This window comes from Sander lucioperca, chromosome 12 (genome assembly GCF_008315115.2).
Source record: "Sander lucioperca isolate FBNREF2018 chromosome 12, SLUC_FBN_1.2, whole genome shotgun sequence".
Taxonomy (NCBI): Eukaryota; Metazoa; Chordata; class Actinopteri; order Perciformes; family Percidae; genus Sander; species Sander lucioperca.
In genome coordinates this window covers 10,911,010-10,930,589 of record NC_050184.1, presented here as the reverse complement: position 1 = coordinate 10,930,589, position 19,580 = coordinate 10,911,010, and the positions used below count along the sequence as shown (strand labels likewise).

At 39.3% G+C, this 19,580-nt stretch overlaps 1 protein-coding gene and 1 pseudogene across 1 annotated transcript; one reads left to right on the top strand and one right to left on the bottom strand.

The window, feature by feature from the left end:
• Positions 1-359: 359 nt before the first annotated feature.
• LOC116040912 lies at positions 360-12,183 on the bottom strand (annotated as a pseudogene).
• LOC116040913 (leucine-rich repeat-containing protein 47-like) lies at positions 12,152-18,779 on the top strand. The gene is given in 9 exon segments (XM_031286650.1): positions 12,152-12,185; positions 12,565-12,644; positions 13,216-13,674; positions 13,790-13,906; positions 14,100-14,212; positions 14,951-15,000; positions 15,003-15,052; positions 15,977-16,066; positions 18,276-18,779. Coding segments are annotated over 9 exon segments (1,215 nt in total). The 3' UTR covers positions 18,498-18,779.
• Positions 18,780-19,580: the final 801 nt, after the last annotated feature.

Sequence of the window (19,580 nt, the reverse complement as noted above, 5' to 3'; positions counted from 1 at the left end):
CTTCCCGAGGCTATTTTGCAGAGGCACTGTCCGCCCAGACGATTGTGATTGGTTTAAAGAGATGCCAATAAACCAGAGCATGTTTTTCTCCTATCCCAGAATGCTGTGTGGACTCACCAGACACTCCTCTGCAGCGCTGTGTAGATAGGTCTGGCAATGAGACTAATGTTACCTAACCAAACGACATTGAAACAAACTGCATCCTGTGCAGCAAGGGATTTTTTCGTTCTCAAAAAAGGTCAGCTTCCTGATAACCTTTATGGGTCAAACTACTCTATTGTTTTTAGTATAGTTGTGTATCTGGGATTCTGCAGTTATGTTTTACATTTCTCTAGCCAATGAACAAACTGAGAAATGTATTTAATTGAATGCATGTTTATTGTGATACGACTGAAACTTCAGTATGCTTACATAGATAAACTATGGAAGTTGAGTAGTCACAGGAGTGGTCCCAGGATCTGTAAAAGAACAGGAAATATTAAAATTTAGACAATTAAGCAACTGATAAGCCATTGCATTGGCGTCGCTGCGAGTTATTTTAAGATACTTACGGCTACAGTTACATGTGTAAACCACCTTCAGGTACTTGTAGGTGCCAATGCAGGGGTTTCCAAACACAGAGTTGCTCACTGCGATGGTACAGCTGTTTTTTCCATTACAGCTGTGGATGCAAAAAGTCACATGAGTGAAAACAGGCTTTGAATACAATAGAGCATATGAAATCTGAGCCGCGTTATTAAAAGGTGGTGATTTTGTTATAAAATCTCAGCCTGTCTATCAGACAAGAAAATCGCCATGCACGCATTACTACTGTCATAGCAGTCATCATTTTTGCAGATTGCAGTTCCTTCTTGCTGCAGTACACAACACACTGAACTTTTACAATACTTCACCAGTAAGCATGCTCCATACTTGCAAACACCAGATGCATTTTAGGCCTTGAATGATTTGTGCATGTGAAATGCCTCCCTTCTATGAGCCCGTCCTTTGTCAATTTTACTTTCTGACTGAGGGACCCTTGTAAGAATTTCAAATCATTTGGACTTATCCATCTGTGCAAATAGGAAATAGTTTCTTGAAGTCTTGATCTTTCTCTATACATTAAACAAAGGTTATACAGCTGTACCTGTCAGCAACTTTGCCTGTGGGGTTTGAGCAGGAGATATTTTGAATTTGATTGAGAGGCCGTTGGTAAATGCAGGTGGTCTGGTCACTACGTCCATAGTCAGCACCATACACAAATATAACCTGTCCTTGATCTGTCAAACAAAAGGAAGAACAATTGGTACAATTGGCAAGGTGGAGAAGACAATGTAGTGGAGATTTAGAGGTTTAATGCATTGAAAATGTATTTTTTTTTTAATCACATCAATCCACCATAAATGAAAAAATAAATATTACCACACTGGAGTTGCGCCAAAGAGCCTTCACAGGCATCAAGGTGAACTGTCAAAGTAACATGAAGGAATCACATTACTCTATAAAACCTGCAGCTTCTTTTCTTTATGCAGACATGTGACAATGTGACTCACTTGCTGGGAGGCAGGTGTAGGTGGTTTCCAGGTATTTGTAGGTGCGCTTGCAGGGATCAGAGGTATAAAAAATGTTGATGTTTAGTTCACACTCCCTCTTGCCATCACACCTGTAGGAAACACATTACAAGCATGTTTTAGCACAAAGCAAAAGCTCACTTAAACCAAAATAGTGTCACTACTGTAGCAACTACTATTTCAGTGCAATATGTATTGTGAAACGTAGACCGCGTTAGGTACCACTCAATATGCAGTATCATGTCATTGTTCATTCACCTGCACAATGTAGTGTTTGATGACCTTTAGAAAATAATGTGTCTCTGGAGACATATTCTCAATGTTTGATTCTACGTTAACCTCTTCATGAAGAGTAAACAGAATGAAAGCAGATTAGTTGATATGAAGATCATGATTTAATGTCTTCATTTCTTCTACCCGTTTGCAAATTAGATCTTCACTTCATCTCTGCTGCATACAGCAGCATTACGAAGTGACAAATTGGAGATCTGCTGCAGTTGGTAAGGTGCATGCTTTCCTGTTATAGGCTAGCTCATCAAAGTAATACATTTGAATGATGCATTCATTTTTAAAAGCTCAGTGGCATTGAATCATAGACCTAATGACTCACATTTAGAATACATGTAATACAAATAAAAAAATAAAGAGTATATTATTCTGTGGTTGTACATGTGTACCTTTTCTTGACGACATCCACTGTACCCACTTGAGAGCACTGTGTATTGGTGAGCTGTGCCGGAGGTCTTCCCTCACTGCAGGTCACAGCGTCTGCACGTCCATACAGTGCTGTCTGCACACTGATCACTCCGTCATCTGTTACACAGCAAGGAAGAAATTAACAAGCAAGACAGATCAGAATCAGATGCTTAGCTGATACTTTTTTTTTTTTTACACAATTGATGATGGAATTAGTTTGTGGCTGTTGAGAGATGGGGGTCTCTCAGCCACCGTACATTTTCTGGTTACTAAAGCCCAAAATGTTTAATGCCTAAATACTGGTTGAATCACTTTATTAAGGCCTTCAAACCTCAAGTACCACTCAGTGGACACAAAGACTTGAGAGTTCAGTCATACCGCAGCTCAGGCGCTGGACATTCCCTTTGCTGCCACAGGTGATTGTGCTCTCAGAGACAATTTTCTCTAGGGAGACTACTAAAATAACAGATATGAAAGAGGTTAAAGTGTGTTCAAGCCACATACTGTATGCAGAAAATAAATGCAAGCATCATTATTACATTCACTCAGATAATTTACCTGCTGTCATGAGTGAACATGTTGCTGCCAGCACTGGAAAAGAAACATCACTGTCAAACTGTGCCAGCCAAACATAAGCAAAAGTTAAATTATTTTTAATTTATTGTGCATTATCCTAAACCTCTATCCCATGCTAGATGGTTGGGTAAAAAAAAAAAAAAAGAAAAAAATTTACCCTTAGAGGGAAAAGGCTGAGTTCAGTAAACGTGTCTCTCACCTGACTTACATTTGTTACAAATAACTGAAGTCAATGAGAACATTTCCACCGCAAATAACCTACCATATTGCGCCAAACACAGAAGTTACGTGTGTGAATTGGCCTCTTTGTAGCCTATTGGTATTATGGCAAATAGACAATGATGTACTGTCTTACCCTGACACTCTAACCAGCACCCTGAAACTCCAATCACATAGCCTATAAGCTTTAGCTTCTTCAGCAATCAAACTTAATTCCTAATTTTACATGAACCCACATAATTAGTGTTCTAGTTGTCACTTGCAGCCTAAACGTTCTTCCTAAACAATTGGAATATTTGCTTACGCAGTTGTTGATAAAGTAGCAAACCTCTCCCCATCCTTGCTTGTGAACAACTGAGCCTTTTGGGGATGCTCCTTTTATACCCAATCATGACACTCACCTGTTTCCAATTAACCTGTTCACCTGTGGAATGTTCCAAACAGGTGCTTTTTGAGCATTCCTCAACTTTCCCAGTCTTTTGTTGCCCCTGTCACAGCTTTTTGGAAAGTGTTGCAGGCATCAAATTCAAAATGAGTGAAAATTTGCAAAAAAAAACTATAAAGTTGATCAGTTTGAACATTACATATCTTGTCTTGATTGAATATAGGTTGAAAAGGATTTGCAAATCATTGTATTCTGTTTTTGTTTAAGTTTTACACAATGTCCCAACTTCATTGGAATTGGGGAGCTGAGGAAGCAGAAGAAGAGGCAGAATGTCACTGGTCTCCACAAGTCAGTGCAACTTATGACTCTCTGTTCTCTGTTGAGGAAAGGGTTTTGAAAGATCCTCATTAGATAACTGCAGGCTGGAGTCCAGGGAGGAAAGTTTAGGTTAAAACCTTTGTGTTTGAAACATAAACTGATTTTTAAAATTAAAGACAACTTGTATAACAAAACACTTTTCTATTAAAGTGTTGTACAAGACATCTGTGTAACTTGGTATGCTATTGTTACAGTCTATGATTTGAACACATGAGGGCAGTGTAAGAATATTGGTTGGACCACAGCTTTAGTCTGATTTTGTTTCAACCAATGCCTTGTTAACACATTATAAGGCATCACATACTTATTAAGCCCACATTTAGGCCTACGTGATGAAAGGAAAATGCTGAAAAAATAGGATTTAAAGATATTATTGATCTGTTGATCTTGATTATGATAGACATGACTGACTTATAAATTCCTAAATGACTTTCTGCAAGTTTAATATAGACCAGTCAGGAGGATCAAGCAACAACTTGACAAATCTTCACTGTGCGTGACAGCTGACAGCCCCGACAGAGTTGAATCTTATCATTTTTCCAATTTATCATCGAAAGACTATCACCCCCTTTGCATTTATTAAATTTGCTTAAGCCCTTTTATAATGTTGTCTTTAAACTTTTGTTTTTTTTTACAGATACCTGTGGCGTCTGCAGGGAAAAGAAATGTATCCCTGCCTAATGGATGCAGAGGGACGTGATCTCATTCCCACCTATGTCTGTTTTCTTCCTGGTTATTATAATTGTGTCTTCCCATAAGAGAGAATTTCATATTTAATACTGGCATACGGTGGAAATGATGTCAACAAAGAAAGCTGAACCCAATAACACATCTGACATGCCACATTGTCCTATTGTCCCTCAGTTTGTCTCTGTCTTCTCATGATACATAGAAATGATCAACTGATTGTACTTAACAGATCAAGACGTCTACCAAAGAGTTGTTCTTGGAGGTGACGAGTGTCATTTCAGATATCCACAACGTCATTCTTACTAGCACAAATGACGTCACGTTTCCCATTCATGTGTATGGGGCTTTCAATTCCAAACCCACGTCTTTCTTCCTATCCAGAATGAACATTCCAGATATCTGCAAAAGAATTATTACTAGGAAGAACTCCCATTTCAACTATCTACAATACAATTGTTACTAGTCAAAACTCTAATTTCAGATATCCAAAATGAAACAAACATTCCAGATATCTATATTGTAATTTTGACTATCAAAATACATTGACTAGTAAAAATGTCATTACAGATACAAACTGCAATTTTACTAGGAAAATACAATTGTGGATATCTATAATAGTAATGCTTCCCATCCAGAATGTAATTTTATATGTGAAATAGTAATGGACGTTAAGGAAAAAGATAATGAATGCCAAAATAGCTCACTTACGTTTTGACCAGTAACAATTGTATTGTAGATATCTAAAATGGGAGTTCTGCTTGGTAATAATTCTATTGCATATATCTGGAATGTTCTTCTGGATAGGAAGAATGACGTGGATATCTGAAATTGGAAGGCCCATACACATGAATGGGAAACGTGACGTTATTTGTACTAGTAAGAATGACGTTGTGGATATCTGAAATGACAACTGTAAATAGGAAAAATGTCATTGTTCTTTTTAATTAGGAAGAGTTGAATTACAGATATCTGCAATAAATATTCAGTCTAGCTATTAAATGTTAAAACGGCCACATAATTTTATTTTAAGATTTGAGCTTTTCTGCCTTTAATTTTTTGACAGGACAGCTAGGTGACAAAGGGGAGAGGGGGAAGACATACAGGAAATTGTCACAGGTCGGATTTGAACCCTAGACCTCTGCGTCGAGGTATAAAGCTCTCAGTATACGTGCGCTTGCTCTACCCACTGAGTCAACCCGGCCACTGCCACATACAATTTTAAATGATATTTAGATATCTTAAGTTTAGTTTTGACCAATAAAATTCTTATTTTGGATCTCCATCTAGTGAGAATACAACTTTAACGAGTAGAAATGCTATTATGGGTATCTAAAATGTGGATAGTCAATGAACCCTTATGTTAAAATGGTATCCTGTTAGCAGAGAATATATTTGTAATTGTATTGTTTCTAGTCATAATTCTAATAGTAAATATCTTAAATTGCAGTTGTACTAGCCACAATACGAGTTGTTGATATCCGTAATTACATTTTTACTAGTTAGAGCATTTTGGATAGTCAAAATTACAATATAGATATCTGGAATGTTTGTTTTGGATATCTGAAATTTGAGTTTTGACTAGTAACAATTGTATTATATCTGAAATGGGAGTTCTCTTCCTAGTAATAATTCTAGATATCTAATGAAAATTGTAGATGGATGTCATTGTGGATATCTGAATTGTTTGACTAGGAAGAGTTGAATTATGGATATCTGCAATCAATATCCAGTTAAACGTTAAAATGGATTGCCATAGACAACCTGAAGGTTGTCTACTCGTCGAAGACCGACCTCTCCAATGACATCCGCAACTTGAGTTATTTGGTAGTCGTTGCTGTGGACAACCTGAGGTTTACACTCATTCACACGCTCCATGAAGTCATTGTAACAGATTAACATTGTGGGACATTAAGGCTAAGGTTTGACAACATGCAACAAAATATCCTTTTACTTCAGGGAGCACAGGAAATGTGATCCTTTAGAATTTCATGTGATTGAAGTGTTGCCTGTTGACGAATGTAACATTTCTGATTTATGTACAGCTTTTTGAACCACATGTAGTAATGTTAATAAATCCTTTTGCTGCTTTCGGAAAGCACGATCAGCATAACTGTCCAAATATAATTTTAGTGTTTACAAACTAGACAAGTTTCCTTCAGGTAACATTTATTGTTAAACTTACATTGACTACTTGTACCTGAAGATTTGTGATGATTATCAACTTAAATATTGAATTTTTCCCCTTTTAAGCAGCAAATAATGTCTGAGTTAGACTTAAAATGTAATCCTGTTTTCATGCATTTTATTGCATATGCCAGTGTTTGCAGTTTAGCTTGACTGTAGGTTTGGGTTCTTTGGTCAGCCAAAGTAGCTACAGCTGCTAATGTTAACCTAGTCTATAGAGGACGTTTCACTTCTGGGATTGCTCAAGTGCTGCTAGAAATTCTGCCGGATATCTCATTTTGGCCAGATGTCAGATTTATGAGGACTATGGTTAACTGCTCCTCAGATCTCTGCAGGGTAAATCCAAACAGCTAGCTAGACCAGTTTTCTGTTGCACAACTAAAACCTTTCACTGTACACGTTCTACAAAAAAAGTTCCTTCCCGAGGCTATTTTGCAGAGGCGCTGTCCGCCATGACGATTGGTTTAAAGAAATGCCAATAAACCAGCACGTTTTTCTCCTATCCCAGAATGCTGTGTGGACTCGCCAGACGCTCCTCTGCAGCACTGTGTAGATAGGTCTGGCAATGAGACTAATGTAACCTACTACTACTGTTATGGGTCGAGCTACTCCATTTGTTTTAGTATAGTTATGTATCTGGAACAAGATTCTGTGGTTATGTTTTACATTTCTCTAGCCAATGAACAAACTGACAAATACTTAATTGAATGCATGTTTATTGTGATCTGACTGAAACTTCAGTGTGCTTGCATAGATAAACTATGGAAGCGGAGTGGTCCCAGGCTCTGCAAAAGAACAGGAAATATTACATTCAGGCAATACAAGCAACTGTCACTGTTTTTTTAGGCTGTCCCAGAGTGAACAGCCAAATGGACCTTTAAGATACTTACAGTTACATGTGTAATCCACCTTCAGGTACTTGTAAGTGCCGACACAGGGGTCTCCAAACACAGAGTTGCTTGCTGCGATGGTACAGCTGTTTTGCCCATTACAGCTGTGAATGCAAAGTAACGTGAGTGAAAACAGGCTTTGAATAATATGGAGCATATGAAATCTGATCTGCATTATAAAAAAGGGGTTGATTTTCTTTAAGAAATAAAAGTTAAGAAAACCCCTAATGCACACATGGCTACAGACTGTCATAGCTGTCATTTTGGCAGATTGCAGTTCCTTCTTGCTGTAGTACAACACACTGAACGTCTACAATGCTTCACCCGTCTGCATGTCCCTAGTCTCGCTTTGCCAGACCATCCACACGCCGCGGAGCAGAGGAAGGTCTGGCTAGTCCACATAGCATTCTGGGATGGGAGAAAACGTGCTCTGGTTTATTGGCATTTCTTTAAACCAATCACAATCATCTCGGGTGGCGCAAAACTCAGCACGGAGTTGCTGTAAAATAGTTGTGCGAGAGAAAACTTGATAGATGGATCAATTTACCCTGCAGAGATCTGAGGAGCAGTTAACCAAAGTCCTCAAATCCACCGGAGTTTAAAATTCCAACACAAAGAAAGCGGAAGGACATGGACATCTGCGAAAATACATTCATCGGTGGAATTTCCTGCGGCACCGGAGCAATCCCAGAAGTGGAACATCAAAGATAGACTAGCATGCCTCATACAAAACACCAGATGTATTTTATAGGCCTTGAATGTCTTGCATGTGAAATGCCTCCCTTCTTTGATCCCTTTGTCAATTTCCCTAACTGACCTTGCACAAATTCAAATTAATTTGGACTTCTGTGCCAATAGGAAATAGTTTCTTGAAGTCTTAATTTTTGTCAATATATTCAGTAAAGGTTGTGCAGCTGTACCTGTCAGCAACTTGGGTTGTGGGGCTTGAGCAGTCGATATTTTGAATTTCATTGGGAGGCCGTTGGTAAATGCAGGTGGTCTGGTCACTACGTCCGTAGTCGGCACCATTCACAGACATAACCCGTCCTCGATCTGTCAAACAAGGAATTGGTACAATAGGCAAGGTGGAGAAGACCGCAATGTAGTGAAGATTTAGAGGTCTGTTGCATTGAAAATGTAATTATGTTTCACATTGATGAAAAAAAAAAAAAAAAAAGGGAAACATTACCACACTGGAGTTGCGCAAAAGAGCCTTCACAGGCAACAAGGTGAACTGTCAAAGTAACATGAGGGAATCACATTACTCTATGAAACCTGCAGCTTCTTTTCTTTATGCTTTAGTTCCACGCAGACATGATGTGACTCACTTGAATGGACGCAGGTGTAGGTGGTGTCCAGGTATGTGGTGATGCCATAGCAGCGATCAGAGGTATGAAAAATGTTGATGTTTAGTTCACACTCCCTCTTGCCATTACACCTGTAGGAACACATTACAAGCATGTTTTAGCACAAAGCTCACTAAAACTACTAAAAGTGTAAATACTGTAGCAACTACTATTTAAGTGCAATAGTGTGAAACGTATACTGCGTGAGGTACCACTCATTTTAATATGCAGTATCATGTCATTGTTCATTCACCTGCATGATAGTGTTTGATGACCTTTAGAAAATACTGTGTCCCTGGAGACATATTCTCAATGTTTAATCTTAACCTCTTCATGAAGTGTAAACATAGAATGAAAGGAGAGTTGAGATGAAGATCATCTTCAGTTAATTTAAATAACCATATGGTCTTTATTTCTACCTGTAGGCAAATAATATCTTCACTTCATCTCTGCTGCATACAGCAGCATTACGTAGTGACTAAGGGGAGATCTGCTGCATTTGGTGATGTGCATGCTTTCCTGTTACAGGCTAGCTCATCAAAGTACTACATTTGAATGATGCATGCATTTAGAAAGCTCAGTGACATTGAATAATTGACCTAATGAGACAGTGTCCCATTTAGAATACATGTAATATTTTAAAAAGTATATTCTATGATTGTACATGTAATGCGTGCCTTTTCTTGAGGACGTCCACTGTTCCCACTTGAGAGCACGGTCTTGAGGGCATTGCCCCAGGTCTTATCTTAACGCAGATTACAGCGTTTCCACGTTCATACAGTGCTGTCTGCACACTGATCACTCCGTCATCTGTTACACAGCAAGGGAGAAATTAAGGACAGGACATTCATTTTTTTTATATATATATATATATATATATATATATATATATATATATATATATATATATATATATATATATATATATATATATATATATATATATAGTGATTCATCAGATTAAACTGCTTATTTGTTAGCAGCAGTTTGGGGTAATTAGTTTAGGAAATCCCACGATCTCTACAAAGCTAACGTTAGCTTCAGTTGACTAGCATCTGCAAGAGGAAAACTGGAGCTCGCGAGATCAGGACGGTCTCACGAGGCTAGACTAAAATGGGGAGGGACTAGAAATCGTCAGTTGCTTTTTTATTTTGACAGCGAATTGCCCCACAATATGAATACAGTTTGATCATAACTTGTATTGTTGTAACCATTGTTGCAACATCGCAATATTACACTGAGGGTTTAATTTAGCCAAATATCCTATTTACTAAAGATCGTATTTCAAGCATGGATGTATTAAGAGAAAGCAGCGCCAATGGTATGAAACGGTACACACTTCCAGTCTCCTAAAGGGGCGTGGCCTCATTTAAATGTATAGTGAACATCGTGTGGATGGATTAAAAGTTATTTGAATGATTTATTAATGTTCTTTTGCTAACGTTAGATACGTACAAAGCTAAGACATTTAGCATCACAGAGATTAGTTTTGTTACGGCATTTACGAAAGTTGGCTGCTCTGCGTTGCCAGATCTCGCGATAGTTTAGTCATTTTAGTACAGTTTAGAAACGGGTCTCAAACGAAGTTAATTTTCTCCTGATCTGTAGTCTGAAAAATGCCATTTTAGTGTAAAATGTTTTGAGATATGTGGCTTGTGAGAAATGGGTCCAATATTTATTCGGTCACTATGGGGCGAAAGGATTGCTCATAATATGTAATCATTCACTTCTCCCATTGGAATCAATACACTCAGACCTGCCGCTAGTCTCCTAAAGAGGCGTGGCAGTGGCGGTGCCCACGCGACACAGATACAGGAAACGTAATACATCCATGGAGTTGGGGGCGTCTCGGTTCTGACAGTCTCTGATTTAACGTCATATTTGGCACTTCAGTGTAATATTGCTTAAATGTACCACACAGTGGACACAGACTTGAGTTCAGTCATACCACAGCTCAGGCGCTGGACATTCCCTTCGCTGCCACAGGTGATAGCTCTCTCTGTGTAGAGAAAATAACAGATATGAAAGAATAAGTTAAAGTGTGTTCAAGACACGTACTTTATGCAGAAAATAAATGCAAGCATCATTATTACATTCACTCAGATAATTTACCTGCTGTCATGAGCGAACATGTTGCTGCCAGCACTGGAAAAGAAACATCAGAATCGGAAAAGAAACATCAGAATCAGAAAAGGGCTTTATTGCCAAGTACATTTTTCAAAGAAAACAAAAAGTCAACATAAAACAAGTTACAAAGTCAAGTTTTTGTTTTTTTTAAATATAAAAATTGTGCTTTATCCTAAACCCCTGTCCCATGCTAGATGGTTGGTCGAGGTCATCGTCCAATCATGTCATGTCTATTTAAAAACAAAAAAAAAAAAAAAAATTGAATTTACCCTGAGGCTGAACTCAGTACGTGTCTCTCACCCAGATTTACGTTTGTCACAAATAGCGGATAATTATGGGAAGGAAATTTCCACTGCAAATAACCTAAGATATTGGCTAAACACATAAGTGCAAATTGGCCTTTTTTTTCCAGGGATGTAGCCTATTGGTATTTTGCAACTAGACAAGGATGTGGGCTACTGACATGGGTTAGGGTTGAAAACCATGCAGTCTTAACACACACGAATTTCAAGCTAGCTGCTTCAGCAAGAAAGCATAAATCAAACTTACATAGTGTTGTGCTGAGTCTGAAGCGGCTCGCGGTGCTTCGTAGCCGACTCAAAGTCACCTATTTTCGGGTAACTAAAACCACCAACTACCCCTGATACTACGGAGGTCTGTAGCCGGCGTCACGAAGCTCTGTAGCTGATAAAACAACGAGCAACTGCCGCTCGGCGTCATGGAGCTCGTAGCCAACCGGTGTCACGAGACCAGCCGGCGGTCTCCTAATTTCGTAGGATATCATATGTTTTGGTGTGAATACATTTTCGTACCATAAGGACCCGTTCATGAGAAGCCCGTGCTTGGCCTGACACTCAACCCAGCACCCTTAAACTCCAATCACATAGGCCTAGCATATATTATTAAAGCTTTAGCTTCTTCCCCAAGACAACATAAATCAAACTTAATTCCTAATTTTACATGAACCCACATCATTAATGTTGTAGTTTTCAGTTGTGGGCTACTTACACAGTGTGGTGCTGAGTCTGAAGCAGAGCATGGCTTTAGAAGATCCGGTCTGAGGTGAAGTAAGACAGATGCTGGCTTGACGAGACACACCTGCAGACTGTTATGCTGGATCAAGCACTGCCTTTGCCTAATATAGGCCTACAAATCAATTGGTTTCACAATATGCCGACTCACATTACGGAAATATTATGAGGTGCACTGAAAAAATGAACTTTGTGGTAAAGTAAAAATATATTACATAGCTGTCATAATTTCTAAATTGAATTATTAAGATCTACAATTTCTTAACGTTAAAATGTATACACATTTTATTCATGTAATACATAACTGTGTTGGAAGAGTACGTTTTACTATAGAGTTACACATAGGCTACTATTTAAAAGTTTTATAGTTGCTACACAAATACCAAAAAATACAAAATAAATTGTAATCCAAAGTGCCTTTGGACAAGGCCAGGTTTCCCTGCTGATTTCTACTCCGAGGGAATGGGTCTCCTCCATTGACATATATAAAAGGTCTCCTCAGCACACTGGTCGCCTCTGACAACTCAATTAAACAGCTGAGTGGAGATGTTCACAAGCTAGCTGCTCTAAAGGTGGGCCGCACTTCAATCCCAGATCTATTGTCCAAGAACTGGCTCTTATCAATTCCTACTGGGTGGATCAAATGTAGTCTACTCCAAATGTGTAAGCTGTTACTATGTATGGTGCATAGGCCTATCTGAAATTCTAGCTAACGAGGTTTCACATTTGCTAATATGCAATGCAGCACGGAAATCTCATATATATATATATATATATATATATATATATATATATTTCCACCTTTATTGATAGGACAGCTCAGACATGAAATGGGAGAGAGGGGGGGAAGACATTCAGGAAAACCATTTCAGGTCGTACTCAAACCCTGGACCTTCTGCATCAAGAAATAATTCTCTATATATGTGCGCCGGCTCTACCAACTGAGCTAACCAGCCACTATGTAATGTCACATATCTAAACAGAGTTTCGTGGGTAACCTCAACACAAGAGAGACTTGCAATTACAATATGTATCTGTGCCAGCAAAAAATAAGTATACTAGTGTGTGTGTGTGTGTGTGTGTGTGTGTGTGTGTATGTGTGTATGTTTTCTTACCTAACAATAAAAATGTCTGTGTTCCCAGGTGCTGGACTTCTCTAACAACAAGCTGACTGAGATCCCCTCTGACCTGAGTGACTGCTCCAAGCTGAAGGAGATTCACTTCAAAGGCAACAAGTTGAACGACAAACGTCTGGAAAAGATGGTCAACGGCTGCCAGACCAAGTCCATCCTCGACTACCTCAGAGGAAAAGGAAAAGGAAGACAGGGAGAGGACGGAGGTGATGTAGACGGGGGTCGCAAGGCAGACAAGTGTAAAAAGCAGCAGAGGAAAAAGAAGGAGAAGGTGGCAGACGGACAGGACGAGGTGGAGGAACTGAACAAGATGGTGGTGAGGGTTCTCCATGTCTCGGACACTCCTACAGCTCTCACTGTCACAGTGAGTGCTGAGGTGAAAGATGTTCGACCATACTTGGTGTGCTGCGTGGTCAGAGGCCTGAACCTGAACTCTGGGAACGCACTCAAACGGTTCCTGGTGGCTCAGGTAAGGTCCCCTCCCAAGGTGGTATACATTGTAGGCCTACCAGTTTAGTGGTGCATGACTAATAAAATAAGTGTGCAGTGTTGTAACAAAAACTACTCACCTGTGGTTTTTCTAGACAAAGCTTCATGACGACTTGTGTGGTAAAAGGACCATCGCAACCATTGCAACTCATGATGTGCAGCTTCTCAAAGCTCCCCTGATGTATGATGTCAAACCACCTACCCAGCTGAAGGTATGTCAATTCTAATGCCAGCCAGACACCAAAAATATGTCATATGCAATAAACCAATCATAGTTAAAATGATCAGAGTTGTATTGGCATTCACATAAGTCTTGTGTGAGTTCTTGTCATTTTCAGTTCAGTTGTTACGTGGTCTATTCGTATTTTTCACCATGAAGCTCTTATGAGAACATGTGTTTGTTAGGTTGTGTCGCTGGGTCGGAAGCTGATACCTGATAAGCTGATAAGACACCTTCAGCTGGAGGCGGAGGAGCTGAGGAAGCGGAAGAAGAGGCAGAATGTCACTGGCCTCCACAAGTCAGTGCAACTTAGATCCTCATTAGATAACTGTAGGCTGGGGTCAAGGGAGGAAAGTTTGTGTTGTTTGAGACAAACTGATTTTCAAAATTAAAGACAACTTGTATACCAAAACACTTTCCATTAAAGTGTTGTATATGACATCTGTATAACTTGGGATGCTATTATTACAGTCTATGGTTTGAACACATGAGGGCAGTGTAAGTATGTTGGTTGGACCACAGCTTTAGTCTGATTTTGTTTCAACCAATGCCTTGTTAACACATTATAAGGCATCACATACTTATTAAGCCCACATTTCTGCAGGTAGTTGTAATCGGTAGGCATACGTGATAAAAGGAAAATGCAGAAAAAATAGGTTTTAAAGTCAATTAATTAAAGTTAATCAATCAATTATTGATCTGTTGATCTTGGTTTTGATAGACATGACTGACTTATAACATCATCTAAACCACTCATGTTTTTTTGTTTTTTTATCTGTGTCTAATGCATCACAATGTGCTTTAAGTAAAGTCCTAGACCAGTCGAGGACTTTAGAAGACAAAGCAACAACTTGACAAGCTCAGTGTCACACACCAAATCTTCTTCACTGTGCGTGACAGCTGACAGCCCCGACAGAGTTGAATCTTATCATGTTTCAAGTTTATTATCAAAAGAATATCACCCCGTTGGCATTTATTACATTTGCTTAAGCCCTTTTATAATGTTGTCTCTTAACTTTTTTTTGTTTTTTTACAGATACCTGCAGCGTCTGCAGAGAAAAGAAATGTATCCCTGCCTAATGGATGCAGAGGAAATGTGATCTCATTCCCACCTATTACCAACAGGGAGAAAACCAAGGTGTGTGTCTGTTTTCTTCCTGGTTATCATAATTGTGTCCTCCCATAAGAGAGAATTTCATATTTAATACTGGCATATGGTGGAAATTGAATTGAATTCAACTTTATTTATAGTATCACATCATAACAAGAGTTATCTCAAGACACTTTACAGATAGATTAGGTCTCAATTCCAGTAATTCCCCCAAGAGCAAGCATTTAGTGCGACAGTGGTGAGGAAACCTCGGACAGACCCAGGCTCTTGGTAGGTGGTGTCTGGCGGTGCCGGTTGGGGGTGTGATGAACAGTGGCAATAATAGTCACAATAAAGATAATGGAACTATGACTAGAAATAGTAGTTGTAGTAGTTCATGGCGTAGCAGGGCACTGCAGGGTGTTACTGGGTGTAGCAGGGCACTGTGGGGCCTAGCAGGACGTAGCAGGGCGTAGCAGGGCACTGCAGAGCGTAGCAGGGTGTAGCAGTGCAAAGCAGGGTGCAGAGCAGGACCATGGCGACAGCAGCAGCCGTGATTTTGGTGCCACCAAGGAAAACTGCTAGGCGAAAAAAAACATAAGGACTCCGGGGAATAAGCTCCCCAGAGCTAAGTTAGTAACAAGCATTTCTGGGACATGGATGCACACAGATGGAAAGAGAGAGGAGAGAGGGGCTCAATGTGTCAAAGGAAGTCCCCCGGCAGTCTAAAACTATAACAGCATAATTAAGAGCTGGTGAAGGCAAACCTGAGCCAGTTCTATAAGGGTTGGTAGATGAATCTGACGACTATGAAGAGAAGCAGAGAAGAGAAGGGGTGCCGTGTCTGCAACAAAGAAAACTGAACCCAATAACACATCTGACATGCCACATTGTCATATTGTTTGTCAGTTTGTCTCTGTCTTCTCATGATACATATAAATAATAACATGATCAGCTGATTGTACTTTACAGATCAAGAAGTCTACCAAAGAGTTGTTCGTGGAGGTGACGAGTGCAGCCAGCCTGCAGACCTGTAAAGATGTTATGGACGCTCGGATTGTAGTAAGATTCACTTTTCCTCTCGCTTTTCTCTGTCAAGAACGAATGAGTCAAGTTAATTACAACTGGGATTTGATTTTCATAGTTTTGGCCATTGTTTCTATTGGTTATAACATTGTTATTCAGATAAAAAAGAGGAAGTTCTCTGCGCTTCTGCAGACCACAACAATCCAGTGCAACCAAGGCTGGACAAAAACGGTATAAAGTGACAAAAAATAGCCGGTGTCTTCTTACTTGATACTTTTATTACTTAAGGTGCAAAACAGTGACTACCGTTTCGATGTAGAGTTACATCTTCATCAGAGTCCTAGGAGAGAATGAGCAATGAAGCCCTTAATTAGAATCATCTACAGGTGCGTAAGGGGGGCGTGTTAGCTGCCTGAAGATACACCCATCTCAGCCAAGGTGTTACACTCAATCAGTCATTAAAGGGCAAATGCCCACACATAGTTCAAAAATGATTTAAAAAACAATGTTAATAAGTAACAATGTTGGTAACAAATATAAAATGTTCACAATTACACATACAATGGAAGTACAAATATATTCATCTTAAATACTATACTTTAACATATTCTGACATATTCTTCATTTAAACCTAGAGGTTCTAAAGTGCCGAGTGTATGTATCCAGAACGCTTCCCTGCATAGAAGTTTATTAATGATATCACCACCCCTGGTTGGGGGTATGATTTTCTCGATTCCCCAAAACCTCAGTGAGCCATGATTGGCCTGCTTGTAATGCCTCGCCATGGCATATGTTAGATTCTGGGTACGTATAGCTGTCTTATGTTCAGATATTCTTAGTTTAAGTTGACGTTTTGTTTGGCCTATATAAGCCAGTCCACAGGGACACTTTAGAAGGTACACTACATGCGTACTGTTACAATTAATAAATGAAGAAATGGAGTATTTCTTGCCAGTACGAGGATGTGAAAATTCCTTTGTATTGGTCGAGTTAGAGCATTGCGCACAGTTACCACATTTATAGAAACCCAAGGGTGGGTTGGGGAGCCAAGTGGTCAGAGGTGGATTAGACATATCTGAATGGACCAATCGGTTGCGAATATTGCCAGCACGCCTAAATATAAACCTAGGCGGATTGGCGCATATGTCTTTGAGTGTCGGGTCACTCTTCAGAACATGCCAATGCTTGCGAATAACATTTTTCATTCTTCCTGCTTCTGGAGTGTAGCCGGTCAAAAAAAATATTCTAGGAGTTGTATGTGACTTAGGTTTTTTCTTCAACAGAGAGGCGCTGAGTGTAACACCTTGGCTGAGATGGGTGTATCTTCAGGCAGCTAACACGCCCCCCTTACGCACCTGTAGATGATTCTTATTAAGGGCTTCATTGCTCATACTCTCCTAGGACTCTGATGAAGATGTAACTCTACATCGAAACGTTTTTAACATTGTTATCTTTATCTAAATGAGTCTGGGTCCAAGCCTGGACCTTTGTCATCACTATTTATGTGAAAACTAAAAAACACCACCATGAGTTAGATGCTCTGTCACTTTTAGATAATATGGATTAATCAATAGTTTTAAGGTAACTTTATGTATGATTTGTGGCTCTAGAGGAAAGCTTCTGGAAAGGTTTGTGCTCCATAAATTTCACATTGATATTGTTATGGAGACTTTCTTAGCTCCCCATAGTTACTCAAATATCTAACACAGAGGCACAGAGTACACAGAGATGGTTAAAGTAGAATATTGCAAATAGTTTATGTAATTAATTACAGTGGAGTTACAGAGGAAAGGTCACCAAGTCATCAGTTCAGTTTTCCAAGGCAGCTTCCCAAGAAAAGTTTGTGCGCATTGATTTTATACTGTTTTAGAGACAAAGAACTACTTTCTGATTGGAATACAGCCAAAAACAAATCTCTTCTTACCCTATTAAAATGATTCTTTACAATACTCTATTATCATTGGACAACAGTCTTCAAGCAACATCCACTTTATCCTATGACAAAACAGTTCCCAAGCCCTGTTTTGGGTGTATTTTACCTTGTTTTTTTGTTAGTGTTTATTTTGAGTCTAAACCTCAAACCAAAACTTCAGGCGTTTCTCATTTTTGAAAGAAATGCATCAAAGAAAACACAGAAACAATTTAAAAAAAAAAGTGTCTGCAGTTTAACACAATCTGTTTAAGTCCATCTCATAAATGCAACAACAAATCACCCATTTGAAGTGCATTTCCTGTTTCATCACAGAAAATGGCAGAGTTGAACAAGTTCACGGCGGAGAATCGGGAGGAGGCGGGATTAGACGGGGAAGGGGAAGGCCCACAAGAGCCGGCGGCCAGCAGTGAGACCTCCAGCCAACTGATCGTTCAGCAGGTCCGCACAGTGGACCAGGACGGCAACCTGAAGGTCGTCTACCCGTCGAAGACAGACCTCTCCAGTAACATCAGCAACTTGACAGTTATTTGGTAGTCGTTGCTGTGGACAACCTGAGGTTTACACTCATTCACATGCTCCATGAAGTAAATTTAAAGGATTAACATCGTGGGACATTAAGGCTAAGGTTTGACAACATGCAACAAAATGACATCCTTTTACTTCAGGGAGCACAGGAAATGTGATCCTATAGAATTTCTTGTGATTGAAGTGTTGCCTGTTGATGAATGTAACATTTCTGATTTATGTACAGCTTTTTGAACCACATGTAGTAATGTTAATAAATCCTTTTGCTGCTTTCTGAAAGCACGATCAGCATAACAGACTGTATGTCCATAATATTTCCTTAAGGTAAACTTTATAATTTTCAACTTACATTGACTTTTTTAACATGGACCTGAAGATTTGTGTTACTATTTATCAACTTTAAGTATTGATATTTTCCGTTAATACTTGATACAATTTAATCCTGTTTTCATACATTTTATTGCATATGCCACACAGTGTTTGCTGTGTAGCTTGAGTGTCTGTAGATTTGTGTTTTCTTTGTTCAGCCATTGTAGCTACAGCTGCTAATGTTAACCTAGTCTATATTGACAACGTTTCACTTCTGGGATTGTTCAAGTGCTGCTGGAAATTCTGCCGGATATCTGTCATTTTGGCCAGAAGTCAGATTTATGAGGACGGTTAACTGCTCCTCAGATCTCTGCAGGGTAAATCCAGACAGCTAGCTAGACTCTGTCCAATCTGAGTTTTCTGTTGCACAACTAAAATAACCTTTGAACACACATTTGCAACCAAAACAAGTTCCTTCCCGAGGCTATTTTGCAGAGGCACCGTCTGCCCAAGACGATTGTGATTGGTTTAAAGAAATGCCAATAAACCAGAGAATGTTTTTCTCCTATCCCAGAATGCTGTGTGGACTCACCAGACGCTACTCTGCAGCGCTGTGTAGATAGGTCTGGCAATGCGAGACTAATGTTAGCTAACCAAACAATGTGGGAACATGAACTGTATCCTGTGCAGCAGAGGATTTTTTCAAAAGTTCAACTTCTTAACAACCATTATGGGTCAAACTATTCCATATTGTTTCTTCAGTATAGTTATGTATCTGGAACA